Source organism: Chinchilla lanigera, unplaced genomic scaffold (genome assembly GCF_000276665.1).
Source record: "Chinchilla lanigera isolate Chin_1 unplaced genomic scaffold, ChiLan1.0 scaffold00019, whole genome shotgun sequence".
Taxonomy (NCBI): domain Eukaryota; kingdom Metazoa; phylum Chordata; class Mammalia; order Rodentia; family Chinchillidae; genus Chinchilla; species Chinchilla lanigera.
This window is the reverse complement of record NW_004955420.1, coordinates 29,694,538-29,708,592: the sequence shown is the minus strand read 5'-3', so window position 1 is coordinate 29,708,592 and position 14,055 is coordinate 29,694,538. Positions and strand designations below refer to the sequence as shown.

Below are 14,055 nucleotides of genomic sequence, written 5' to 3'. Positions count from 1 at the left end.
TGGGAGGCTGAGCTGGTGTTGTCAGTGCCTTCCCCACTGGCCGCACCTATGGCTCAGGCATCCCAACTTGTGCCAATTGATCAACGTTTTCATTTAGCCAGAGTGAAGGCTGGGCTTAATAGATGTTTCCTCCTGTCCACAAGACAACTTTAATGTTAATAAAGTTTTTTTCTTTTTTTCCCTTCTCTGTTCATTCTAGAAAATATGTATAGAGAACATTTTTACTCGGCATTCATCTTTCTCCCAAATCCTATAAATGAGGGAAATCAAAGGAAACGAAAGCATAAACATGGATGCAAATAAATTTAAGTGTTCTAGATTAAGAAATCATTCTCTCTTCCCTTGGCTAACTTGCATTTTTCCATTGAAAGCTCAGATTCAATTACCCTTTCTTTACAGAGTTGATCTCAGCAGGTGCTTCTGCAGTTCTTTGAGTGACAGGGAGCTGTGACCACAGGCTTTCTTTGGGCCTCGGCAGTGACTCACACTGCAGTTGGTGTCGTGTTGACTGAGATGTCCTTTAGTGTGAGATGAGCAAAGTCATGTCTTCAGGTTTTCTGATACTAATTCCTGACAAAGAAATGATGACTTTTATGTACCACCTGAAGGAATTATTTTCTGCAGTCCCCTGTCTTGTGTGCATGGGCTGTCAAACCTGCTGCAGAGTCATGGGGACTTCATGACACTTGCCTCTGGGACCTTTCAGCTGTGCAGCTGCATCCTGCACTGGAAACCGGGGAGGGCTGATCTAACCTGAGAGCAGATACCTTTGGGAGAGGCAGACTGCACTCTGAGAACCGCATGTAGGAAGATGACGGACACAGTGCTGGAACATGTGCCAGCACATTCCAGGTTAGCCAGGGGCTCCAGGGCTTTTCAGTTTGAAATGTCAGCCACCTAAAACTTAAGTAAAGGCATGCTAGTGATTCGAGTTCAGGTTGCAAAAACAACCTGAACTTCAGGACTGTCCTCTTAAGATCGTGTTCATACACCTGATGGGAAAGATTTGGTCCATGTGATTGCATCTGTGTTCGGGCTTATGTCTAGATGTCCCCCACAAAGCCTCATGGTCTCATAGGCAGGCCTCTGGGGAGGTGACTGGATCGCGGTTGTTTGATACTGGTGTAGCCTGCTGCTGGGTTTTTGGCTGACTCTGATGTTGTGAGGTGAAGCCTGGTGGGAAGAGATCGGCATGCTTGGAAAGGTATAAATCCCACCTCCTCCCTTGCTCCTGTTCTCCTTCCTGTTTGCCTTGCCGTGAGCTGTTCCTCGTCTCTCAGTCACCCTGCCATGCCACCCTGCCTTGGAGCCAGCTGGCTACGGACAAAACCTCTATAGTCTGTGAGCCAAAGTAAATCTCTCTTTTAAGTTGTGTGTGTTGGGTATTGTGTCCCAGCAAGGAGAAAGCAACTAAGACAGTCTGACTGTAATCATGCTGATGCAGAGCGGTGGGCTCGTGAACAAGTTAGGAATGTAAATTCAAAAGTTGAGCATCTCCAGGTTGTAGCTGGGCGCAGGTGACTCAACTCTCCTGTACCTCGGTTTCCTGCAGTGAAAGAAGAGGAAATGTAATAACTGTAAAAGGGCTTGAGAGAGATGTTAGAGCAGCACCTGCCACAAACATAGTGCCACATGCTACAAAAGCACCAGCCACTGTTGCTGTCAGCTGTCGTCGTTAACATCAGACAGGCACCGTGGCACACAGCAGCAGTGTCTCCAGGTGCTGTGATGATATGAAAAGTGTTTCTCAATTATCAGGAATCATTTTTAACTTTCTAAAAATGAGCTCAAGTGCTGTTGGCATAAGAAAATAATGATAAAAAGTGCTTACAAAGTGGATAACGAAAACTGGACCCAGCACAAGCAGGGGCTGCCACACTGTGCATACCCAAAGCTGTTACAGACATTTCTGTGTCTCTTTGTGCATGGTTCTTGGAGACTCACTTAGAAAATGTGAGCTGTTGATGAATATTTTGTTTCATGCTCCATTTTATTTTTCAGAAATGATTGTTTTTTATTTTATTTCTTCCCTCATATTAATAGTATACATATTGTATTGCTTCTGGTTATAAAGTTAATAAAAATTTATGTGGAGAGATGTGAAGTAGTTTACTGTCTTAAGGATTCCAGCCATCTCTCTATGTACTTCTGTCTCATTTTGCAGCCATGGACAACTGGAACTTCCAGAACATTCTCAATGAACATTTTGAAGACATATTTATATGTGCATGCATATATGTTTATATATGCATGTATGTGTACTGATGTATCTCCATATCACATATGTTTTCTAAAGTTTTTTTAACTAAACAGTATATCAAGGATTTATCAATGGTTATTCACGTACAAAGTTATATTCTTTCTTAAAGAGTACAGATTATGAAACTATTTAAATTCGCTGAAGCAAATTGACTTTGATACAAATACTGCAATTTGCTTTTAAAAATGGATGTGTTTTTGTGTATTCTCTTTTACCCTTTGAATCCTTTTTTAAATATATAGAACATGTCATTGGTTGAATTTTTTAAAACATAGTTTGAGTCTTTTTAAAAAATAGTTTTATTTTATTTGTAGCTGTTATAAGTTACATGTTGGCCTTATTTCTCTGCCTTATTTTTGTCTTAATAATACCTGAATTATCTTAGAGTCTGTTTTCTTTTTCTCTTGGCCATTCTTCACATGTCTAGCAATCGTTGACTGTGTGCTGGACATTAGAGAGGCTATGTTGTAGAAACTGTAGTTTCTGTAGTTTTCTTCTAGAGTATTGAGTTTGCTTCTTTAACAGAGTTTAATTATCTTGATTTTAAGAAGCTTACTTTTATACTTTTTTTGAAGGATCTCTCTCAAGTCTTGCCCTGAGGCCTAGAGTGGATACCTTAATCCTGGGACTTGAAAGAGGATGGCTAGTCTCATACAGGCTACATCTCTATGACGGGATCTCACTTGGAGTAACTCAATTTTAACAGCTGCATAATTTTCCAAACATATTCAACCATTTAGTAACCAAAGGACATCTCGCTTTGTTCATCTATTTGTTGCCAGTGAAAACAATGTTTGTGCCGAAAAGCTGCCTCTGGAACCAGATACCTTGGTTTATTTTATAGTGTTGATCTCATTCTTCACAGATGTGTTACCTCAAATGAGTTATGTGGTCCCTCTTTGTCTTATGTTCTCATCTGCAAAAGAGGTATAATTGTTTCCCTTTTCTTCAGGTCTACGATAATGAAGTGGATCAGCACATAAAATATTTAAGCAGTTCTTTACCCATATAATGCAAAAAATGGCAGCAAATTTTGTCAAAATTATTCCATCTCTAGAGTTGAGGAATATTTTTGTTGAACTATAATTTGGACAATGATAGTTGAAAAATTGCTTTTTCATGAGTTTTTTTATCTTGAGAGTTTTTTTTTCCTTAGCATTTTTTAAATGTGCTTAATATATTGGGCTAATTACCCTCTTTTTCAGTTGTCATTGGCTTTTAAAATTCTATTGGTACAAGTTTTTTGCTATGCAAACTTTTATTTTATACAGTAAAAGGCTGAGTGTTATTTTTAAGTTATCCCTGTTTGCATAAGCTTTGTCCTCGGTTCCTCTCTTAGACCTAGCGTTTAAAGATGGTGGTTCTTCTGGAAGCCACTGGTAAACTTCACAGTCAAGAAGAATTTCATTTGAATTTATGCTCCCAGTTTAGTCAGTAGTTTTAGCTTTATCTGGGAACATAAATGTGTCATATTTCCTAAATAGTTTGGAAAAAGAAAAATAACAAGTGATTTGCAACAGTAGGTCTTAAAGTATAGTCCTGGCATGAGGCTGGCTTGCAGCTCAGCACTGGGCAGGACAGAAAGTCCTGGGGAGGATGTGTGCACATGTGTCTGTGTACATGTCTGTGTGCATGTGTGAACATGTGTGTGTCTGTGGGCATATGCGTATGTATGTGATGTGTGTATGCATGTATGCCTGCATATGTGTATGTCTGTCTCTGTCTCTGTCCCTGTCGTGCTAAAGGGCCATCTCAGTCCGATACACTAGTACCAAATGGTGCTGTGACAGTTGGCCCACAGGATTCCTGAGGAGCATGTGCTAATGGTTTAAAAACTGCAACTGGGCTGAATGTGTGGCTTAGTGGTACAGCTCTTGGCTAGCATGGTAAAAACCCTGCGTTCATTCCCCAGAATGGCAAAAATATAAAGAAATGAAAACAGAAACGGATACTATCCAAAGAAAGAAAAGCAAAATGTAAAATCAACTGCAGTGATAAAAGAACACCACTCAGACCACAGTGCAGGAGGCTATGAGGGCCAACACTCCACACCAAAGGGCCACAAGCAGTTCCCAGGAGAGGGGCTTACCACCAGCACGGTCAGGCAGGCCCAGTCCAGGCCCCTGCTCCCCAGGGTGCCGTCTCTGGTGCCCTGGGTCACTCCCAGACATGAAGTTCCAGAGGAGCCCGGTCACTGCAGGGAGCCATCAGGACAGAACAGCCGCATCTCTGATCATCTGTATTTTATTTCTTCCCTGGCCAAGTTCTTTTCTGCTTTCCCTCTACTAACAAACAAGTCCCTTCTGTGGAAGAGCCCTAACATTTAGATTCCTCTGTAGGAATCAGAAATTGCTTTTGAATTCTAGTAAAAAACTAGCCATGATCAAAGTGGAAGCCCCAACAGTATTTACTCTTCGTTGTCTTCGGGACTTTGGATATGCCAAATTAATGTGTCTAGTTTTCTTTATATATTAGGCAGTACACACATACAACAAAACAGATAGAAAACTGGATTTGTAAAGATCTTATTCAGGCATTTGTCCTTGACCTTTATGTTCTGGGTTCCTTTCCAGAATGCCACTCTTAGAGATGTTGACCTTTCACGGTGAACTCCTGTTAAGGATTTACTATTCTTATGACTTCCGGTTTTGTTTTCCTTCGCCTGCAAGGTTTCTGCTCACCAGTGTCCTTGCTCGCGCTAGTTGTTCTAACCAGGAACCATGTCCTACAGCCTACCTTGTTCTGCTCTCCACTGTTAAAGTGCACACGCGGCTTTCATCTTGGAGGCGTCGTCTGCTCCTGAGGTGCATCGAGCCCTTCAGCGTCTGATCGTCATGGCCTCCTTCTTGCACCCTCCTGCCCTTGTCTGTCTCCCACGCAGGCTGGGGTTTGTGACCTGGGTGGGGTGGGCACAGTGCGGGCGGCCGTCTGCAGCCAGTGAAGAAGGGGAAGGGGAGGGAAAGGAGAGGCCTCTCCTAGCTCCCTGATGCCTGGTGGGAAAGCACCGAGGAAACCCCAGCCACAGAAGAGGACCACAGCATGACAGTGTCTGACCACGCAGGGCTGCTGGAGGAAGAGGCCCATCTGCACTGTGGGAGACCAGCCAAAGTCACAGGTCCTTGAGCTCTGCTGTCAGACCCCCTTCCCGTGGGGGTGCTGGCAACGCTCAGGATGCAGGACAAACCTGGCTTTGGAGGCAGCTCATGGTGCTGGGCAGGAGGCAGTGAGGCCTGTCCAGCCGGTTTGAGGACACCAGTCTGGGTGTGCAGCCGTGTGACAGCAACGCCACAAGGCACCAGCAGGAGCGCCCCACACGTGCCCAGGCCATGGAATCCTTCACACTTAAGCTGTTTTTCTTTTCTTCCAGTTACGGGCAGTTCTGAAGTTAGGTGTTTTCTCCCTGGGGAGGTCCCTAAGTACAGAGTGCTGGTGGGACCTGGGGACAGAGACAGGTAGCAGCAGCTTCTCGGTTTCCACGTGTGTGAGTGTTCAGTGTATTCGTGAGGATGTGGGCAGCGGCGCGGGTCCGGCCGTTTCAGTGAACGAGTTCAGCAGCTCGACTCTGTGACAGTTTTAAGTAACCCTGTTACCTTTTTCTGGACAATGCTGGCCTTGGGTTGTTTAGAAAACAAGTAAGTTTCTTGTTGATGGCAAAAAGCAAACCACAGTTAAATCAGCTCAGAGGTCGCTGCTACTGGCCTGCCTGCGTTTTCTCAGGCTGCTTCTTTGGGTACGAAGAGGCAGACATTTATGAGGAAATATTTCTGCAGAGCCCTCAAACGAAGTCCAGCTGACACTTTAGTGACAGGAGGGGCTTCTGGGCCTGGAGAATCCCGGCACCTGTGCCACGGAGCAGGTGTGGCTGAAGCGGCCCCAGGCCCTCACGGAGCTGCTCTCTCTCAGGCTTCCTGGGGAGCAGCAACCGGAAGGGCACCTTTGGGAGGGGTATAACTAAATATTGGCGTGTTGATGCTCCAGTTACTAAATTTCGAACTATATCCTTTCTGCTGCATCGTGGTTCGGTATCAGCCCGGGAAACGGAAGCACACCAGGACTGGGCAGGAGTCCGAGCACTCACCCCACTGTGTGTCTGGGATGTGTCCCTCCCCTGGGCCCGCCCTTTGTCACCCTCATACTTCCTCCCCCAGGGAGAGGGCTCTGCTGCAGCGGCCCGACCAAGGTAGTGAGCTTCGTCCAGCTCTGAGCTGGTCTTGGATTTGCCTCCCAGGGTTCTAACCATGTTTATGTCCGAAAGGGGGAGGCTCCCAGCATTCCCAGAAGTTTCTCAGTCACCTCTGTCCTGTCCACGTGAACGACTTTATTTTCCCCTGTCCAGTCCCCGTCATTCTTTCTGAGGTTGGACTAGTTGGGGTCCTGCTCCCCTCACGGGTGGATCTCAGAATTACTTGGAGTTGTTGGCAGGTGAAAGAGCGGTCACAGGCTCCAGCGTGAGACCTCTGGGGACTGCAAGGCGCACTGTTCCCCGTGGGTCTTAGGGAGGAGTCAGCAGGCTGCGCCTCGCTCTTGCTCTGGTCTGGTGACTGCGCTGTGGGTTCAGCCCCCTGCCTCCCGGCCCTTGTGGCCCCAGGCCGGGGCTGGCTTCTCCTTGGTTTCTGCTGTCCCAACTCCCAGTCACCTGTGCAGAGTGGACTAAAGATCTGTTTTCACCAAAGAGCATTACTGGAGTGAAAAGTGTACTTCTAGAGTATTTGGGATTCTGACCCTGATTTGCTGGTTAAATCTTGAGATTAGTTCGCATTACCCAGTCATGGGGCTTTAAATCAGTCAGCAAATATTCTTAAGGACTAAAGCCGTTGCTCTCTACGTTTATGGTCATTGTTTGGGAATAAAAAGGACAATAACCTTTTATAAATAACAGGGAATAGTGAAATCTTTTCTTGCTAGTTATTACATGTTTGAAAGAGGCCAGAGAACTGGGAAGCTCAAGTTTCAAATCCCAAGGTCCACAGTTTCCTCTCTGAGAAGGTGGGTCGGTGGGTCAGACTGAGACGCAGCCACACCCAGGCAGCCTCTGACTAAGGCAGTGTGCACCTGGCAGCCTGCATTTTGTCATCTGTAGGTGGTGGTGGTAATGAGACATGGTGTGTGTTTGATCCATAATTGATTGCCTTATTAATTCATTGTTACTATTATTTTTATTATGACCATCAGCATATCCCTTAGTGTTTCAAATATTTCTTTCACTATAACTATATAGATCATATTACTTTTGTCTAGTTTGAAGTATATATTATTGTATATACTTATGGAAGGTACCCTGCAGACAAAAATATATATAACTTGCACCTTCTAATAAGTAAAAGCAGTAGCACCAATGCTGTCCCATGAGGTGGACCATGCCTGACAGCTCTGATGCTCTTGTGAGGTCTTTCCCCCATCAAGTCTCCCTCCTCCCAAGGTACCACTTTCCTCCATAGATTTAGCACATTTCTCTTTAGAAAATATAGTCCTTGTCTTTCTTTGCTTTTGAGCTGTGTGAGAACAGTCGTGTGAGCGCTGTGATGCACCCGCACATGCGTTGTGCGTCTGTTTTCAAGGTGCAATGTTAGGGCTCATCCGAGTTGTGAGCACGGCGGTTATGACTTCTTTGTCACAGTGGGAGAGTGCTCCGTTGCATGAATAAATATGCACTATTTTAGTTATTTTCTTCTGTTCATGGATGTGTGGGATGCTTCCCAGGTTTTATTTACTTTATCTTGTACTAGTTTGAATATGATTCTACTAATACTCTTCTGTTAGGTTGAACTGTGTGGAATTGGTATTCTATACATGAAAATGGCCCCAACTTAGAGTTTTCATATAATTCCATCCAATTCCCATCTCTTGGTGCATATTTACAAGATTACATCAGAGGAAATGCCTCCGTCAGAGGATCCACGCATCTTCAGCTTTTAAATGAAAGCTGACTGAGTCATAGGTTGTGCCAATTTATGCCCTGGTTTGGAAGCTGCTTGTTCACCGCCTTCCAGTGTTCAGTAGCATTTTTATTTGGTAGGAGTGTTAGCTTTCCGTTGGAATGGCAGAATGCCTGAGATGATCAGCCTCTAAGGAGAGAAGGTTTGCTCTGGCTCGGGGTTTCATAGGGTTCAGCCCATGGTGCTGAGCTCCATCTCCTCGAGGCCTGCTTGAGACAGAATGTTAGCGCCAAAGTGCGTGATGGAGGAAACTGCCCACTTTCTGACAGGCAGGATGGAGAAAGAGAGGCTGGAAGACACTGTCTCCTCCAGAGGTGGGCTCCTGATGACCTCACTTCCTTGGTCCCTGACCTCCCTAGAGGGCCTCAGGCTGGGGACCAAGCCTTCCCGGGACATTCGGGGACATTCCAGGTCCAGCCCAACCCCAGCTATGGAAGGTGGTCTCAGTTTGTAGTTCTGTGATTGCCAAGGAAGTCAAGCGTCATTCCATGTGCTCATTTGCCTTTCTGTCCCATATGTGTGATGGCTGTTCACATCTTTTGTTCATTTTTCTACCAGCTGCTGTCTTTCCTTGATTTATTGTAGGACTTCTTTTATAAGCTAAATATAATATTGTTAATTACATGTGTGGCAAATGTTTGTTCTCAGTTTTTGGATTGTCTTTTCTCTTTACTTGAAATTGATTTTTGTGCATAGTGTCCTTTTTTTTTTTTTTTTTTTTTTTTGGTGGTACCGGGGATTGAACTCAGCCTTGTGCATGCTAAGCAAGTGCTCTACCACAGAGCTACATCCCCAACCCGGAAATGCAGGAGTCTTGTGTGTGTGTGTGTGTGTGTGTGTGTGTGTGTGCATAGTGTGAGGTATGGATCTAACTCATCATTTCCTAACTGTCCACCGTGATTCCTGTTCTTGTTTTAAAGGGACGAGAACTTGGCTGAGTTGTTTCTGTGTCCTGAAGCCTTGTGCAAGGTGGGACTTGCACAGGTCACACAGGGTTTGGCAGAAGGAATCCCTACGCAGGGTGCTGGGGGTACCAAATGGCTTTTGTGCCTGCTTGTGGTAACACGTGAACCAAAGACATGACTTGTAATCAACGGGGAAGAAGAAGTTAATGATTTGGAGGGTACATAGCCTGGCCATATAGTAAAGAAAGGCAGGGGAGTTCAGGACACACTGTCAGTAGTGTGGCCACGTGGACTCTGAGACTCACAGGGTTAGGAGGCGGTGGGCACCGTTAATCAAGGGTAGTTCTGCAGGCATCTTGGAGAGTTTTGAGACTGCCACTCCCACCCCAGGCCAGGGTGCAGGCCATGAGGGAGGAGCAGCTTCAAGCCCCCGCTAGACCCACGGAAAAATGAAACTCTGTTCCTGGCAGAGCAGTCGCCTGTCCATTACTCGTTTCCAAGGCCCCTTGGTCTTGACCAACTCGGCTTCATAGTCAGGGTGTTCAGTACTGAGCACAGGGTGGGCATGAGGGTCTGGTGGTCACCCTGATCTGCAGAAAGAACTCAGCCTTGAGTCCGTGAGCACTTTCGCAAATGCCCCGAATGGCATTAAGGATGTTTCCGTGTAGTTGCAGAGGGTACCTGGTGTGAACAGGTATTGAATTTTGTCAAACGCCTTTTCTGCATCAGTTAAAATGATCTTGGGACTCGTCTCCGCTTATTATGTTAATGTGTGAATGGTGCATATTTACTCTTGGGTGGTGGGAAACCACTGCTCGGAGGGAGCCTACTTTGGCATGGTACGAGTCACTTCTGTAACTTGCTGAGCTGGCTTTGCTGATGCTCGGTTAGGGTTGTCGGCGTCCATGTTTCAGATGCCTTCAGAGGTCCCTGGAGTCATCATTTGATTTCACCCCTGGGCACAGCTATTCCTTAAAATCCTCTTTTTCCCACCTGGTACCAGGGATTGAATCCAGGGTCTTTGCCCTGAGCTACTTCCAGCCCTTTTTATTTATTATTTTTAAAAAATTATTTTGAAACAGGGTCTCACTAAGTTGCCCAGGCTGGGGTGGAGCTCTGACCCTCCTGCCTCACCCTCCCCTAGAGCTGAGATGACAGGTGTGCACCACCATGCCTGGCTGAAAGTGCCAGACAGAGTTGCCCAGGCGAGGCAGTGGCTCAGTGGTAGATCTCCTGCTTAGCAAGTATGGTCTAATTCTCAATACCAAAGAGGGAGATTTCCCCCCGTAATTTTTAAGTATTTGCTACTGAGAGTTATTCCTCTGCAACACTGTCCTTCCTACTGCTGAGAAAGTGGCTAAGTTACAATCATTTACGGTATGTTTTCCTCTTGGAGAAGAGAACCTATTGATTCTTTTTTTGCATTAAAATATTTTTATTTAGCTAGTACCTGTTTGTAATTCGTGCATCTTACTGTCATCTTGGGGAGTGGCTGCGCGTACATATCCCAGTGTGGGGGTTTTCTCTCCTTCTGCCCCAGCCCCTCCCCACCCCCTGGTTCCCCCATCATCTTTTTCACACCTGTTGATACCGTTTGCTTCGCACGCGTTATGGCATATATAGTTTACACTGACTGGGGTTGTTAGAGTCCTGTACACGGCACATCGTTATTCTCTCATTCCCCCTTCGGCTCCCCTCACCCCCCACACTCGCTCCCTGGACCACTTCATATTGGATGAGATCTGTCCCCTCGTCCCTTTCTGTCCACCCTCCATCATTTTCTTTGTCCTTTGCTGCAGCCAAATGAGAGCCACCATATGGGATTCAAGCTTGTGTGTCTGATCTGTTTCACTCAGCATTGTTTTCCAGGTGCGTCCATTTTCCTACAAATGCCCCGAATGTCATTCTTTATAGCTGAGTAGTACTCCGTTATATATAGATACCACATTTTGTTTATCCAGTGCTCTGTTGATGGGTGCACAGGCTGCTTCCCGGATTTAGCTATTATAAAGTGTGCAGCTGTAAACATTGGTGTGCAAGCATCACTGTAATATGATGACTTTAGCTCTTTGGGGAAGGTACCTAGCAAAAGGTTCAATCAGTGAAGAGACAGCCTTCAGAATGGGAAAAAATTTTCCCAGCTACTCCTCAGACAGAGGACTAGTATCTGGAATATACAAAGAACTCCAAAAAAATTAAACCTCCTAAAATTAAAGACCCAGTCAAGAATGGGCAAGAGAAATAAGCAGATACTTCACAGAGGAAGAAATACAAATGGTTAACAAATATAGAAGAAATTTTCAGTATCCCTGGCCATTAGAGAAATGCAAATGGAAACAACACTGAGATTCCATCTCACTCCGGAAAGAATGACTGTCGCTGGGAAATCAAACAATAACAGTGCTGGCGAGGCTGTGGTGAGAGGAGCCCTCCTGCACTGTTGGTGGGAATGCAAACTGGTGCAAAGCAGTGTGGAGATTTCTCAAGGAATTGAAAGTGGAAAGTCCCTATGGCCTAACGATCCACTACTAGGTGTCTTCCCAAAGAGCTTAGGTCCTCTATTGGTTCTTATTTCATAGTCATATAATTACAACTTCAAGGGATATGGTGTACCTAGTATTACAATTTATTTAGTAGTTACACATAATACTTGTGATTTAAAACTTCACAGAAATGAAGCGTTCTTGGGTATAGCTTTTCGGTGTGCTGTCGGATCCACACGAAGTGAGATGCAGGATCCATTCTGTTGGAAAGGATAGGTGATTTTTCTGGATTGTTGTTTGTTTGGTCTTTACTCAAGAGCGAAGAGTGCGGGGTAATGGGACTGGGAGATGATTGGTCAGGGTCCTTTCCCTGCAGCCGTGCCGGGTGTGTTGAGGGGGCAGGCTACCTTTAGCTCAGCTTCACGGGACACTGTTTTGTTCTGTGTAGGTTTAGGCCTGGCTTCTGTCTTGTCCTCACCTGTGGCCTCTGCCTTGGTCCCCCAGGTCTCCACCCACCGCCCGTGTTTGGCACTGAACCATGGGGAGGAAGCTGGACCTGTCTGGCCTGACGGACGACGAGACGGAGCATGTTCTCCAGGTGGTGCAGAGAGACTTCAGTCTCCGCAAGAAGGAGGAAGAGCGTCTCAGGTGAGGGCTGTGGTGGCCTGGCGGGCAGTGGCCATGTGGGGACTGCGGTGTCCTGCACGTGTGGCTCTCTGCACTGAGTGCATGTGGTCCCCGGGCATGGTGCCCTGCCCTGTGTGCAGAGGTTGGGCGCCTCCACCACATCAGCTCAGAAACACATCCGACCGCTTCCTTCCCCAGTCAACTCTCCTTGCTCCTTCCAGCCATGTTGTAGCTGCGGGTGGGCTGTGCGTGTGCTTTGAGCTCCCTCTCAGCTCTGGCGTTCCCGTCAGCAGATCCTGAGGGAGAACGTTCAAATACTAGTGCGGGAGGTGAACAGTTCGGGGAGGATTAGACTCACGCATACAGGTTCTGCTAGGGCCGTCTCAACCATGGACCAGGGCTAAAGACCTGGTGGAGCACACAGACGCAAGGCTGGGATGGGACACCTGGCCCTGTACTCCCATCATTCGATAAGAGGGGGAAACTGAGGCCAGAGAGGTGTCCTCTGACTCCTCTGCTGGTCCTTCCTTGTGGAGTGTTCCTGAAACACTGCTGCAGCTCTTGGAAGCAGAAATCCCCACATGAGGAGAAGTCAGTGTGGTAGAAATGAGGCTGGTGTGTCCTCGCAACCCCCGGGAACAAGTTAGTCATTCTGCTTCATCTGTCCACACCATTACCTGCTGCGTTCCACATCCCAGCAGGGCCAGGCCCTGTGGCAGCTGCATCCTCAACCCCTCATCCTGCCCTTTCCAGCCCAGCACTCACCACTCCGCACCGGGTCGTTGGAGACCCACAGCGCGATCCTCCTGCCCTGGACCCCGTTCACACAGCGGTCAAAGCCACCACCCAGGGGGAGCAGGCACCCTCTGGGCGTACTCCGACGCCCCTTACCTCAAGTTGTCGTTGCGACTCACCACTGCCTCAGAAATATGAATGTGTTTGTACTTGTTCATTCGTCTCTGCCTACCGCCCGGAGTACTACTGTCCTACATAAATACAGCGTGAGACATGCATAGAATTCAAACATAGACAGAACTTTAAATGATCACATACCCTTACTGAAAAATTAAATAGGAGAAAATGAATGTCAGCACTTTATTTAAATGCATTTATTCAAAATATTATCTCAAAATGTATACACTATAAAGTTATTCATGAGGTATTTCATTTATACTAAGTGTTTGAAATCTAATATGTATTTTACACTTACAGACCTGCCTCATTGCAAGGATTTAGAAGCCAGCTGTGGCTGGCATGGAAGATGGCATTGGTCGGTGTGAAGCGTTGAGTGTAACTTCCATGGGGTGGAAACTCCTTGTACTGACTGCTGTCCACCCCTCAGCTAGAGCAGGGTTTCCCACAGGGGTATTATCCTTCAGGGCACACACCCTCACTGCACGCAACCCCACTGCACACATCCCCACTGCACACACCCCCACTGCACACATCCCCACTGCACGCACACCCACTGCATGCATCCCCACTGCATGCATCACAGCTGCACCCACCTCCCCTGCATGCACCTCCACTGCACACATCAGCCACTGCACACATCCGCACTGCACACATCCTCACTGCACACATCCTCACTGCACGCATCCCCACTGCACACATCCACACTGCACACATCCCCACTGCACACATCCACACTGCACACATCCACACTGCACACACCCCCACTGCACACACCCCACTGCACACAGCCCCACTGAACGCATCCCCACTTCACACATCTCACTGCACACACACCCACTGCACACATCCCCACTGCACACATCCCAACTGCACACACCCCCACTGCACCCGCCTCCCCTGCATGCACCTCCACTGCACACATTAGCCAC

At 46.8% G+C, this 14,055-nt stretch overlaps 1 protein-coding gene across 2 annotated transcripts in view; it reads left to right on the top strand.

The window, feature by feature from the left end:
• Positions 1 to 10,946: 10,946 nt before the first annotated feature.
• The window catches only part of Myrip (myosin VIIA and Rab interacting protein), a 155,168-nt gene continuing 152,059 nt past the window's right edge, over positions 10,947 to 14,055 (top strand). Inside the window, exons 1-2 of one of the 2 annotated variants that reach the window (XM_013513586.1) lie at positions 10,947 to 10,970; positions 12,089 to 12,232. In XM_013513586.1, coding sequence (XP_013369040.1) covers positions 12,123 to 12,232 — 110 coding nt within the window. In that variant the 5' untranslated portion in view covers positions 10,947 to 10,970; positions 12,089 to 12,122. The remainder of the gene's footprint in view (positions 10,971 to 12,088; positions 12,233 to 14,055) is intronic. The other variant, XM_005383581.2, reaches the window with a different exon arrangement.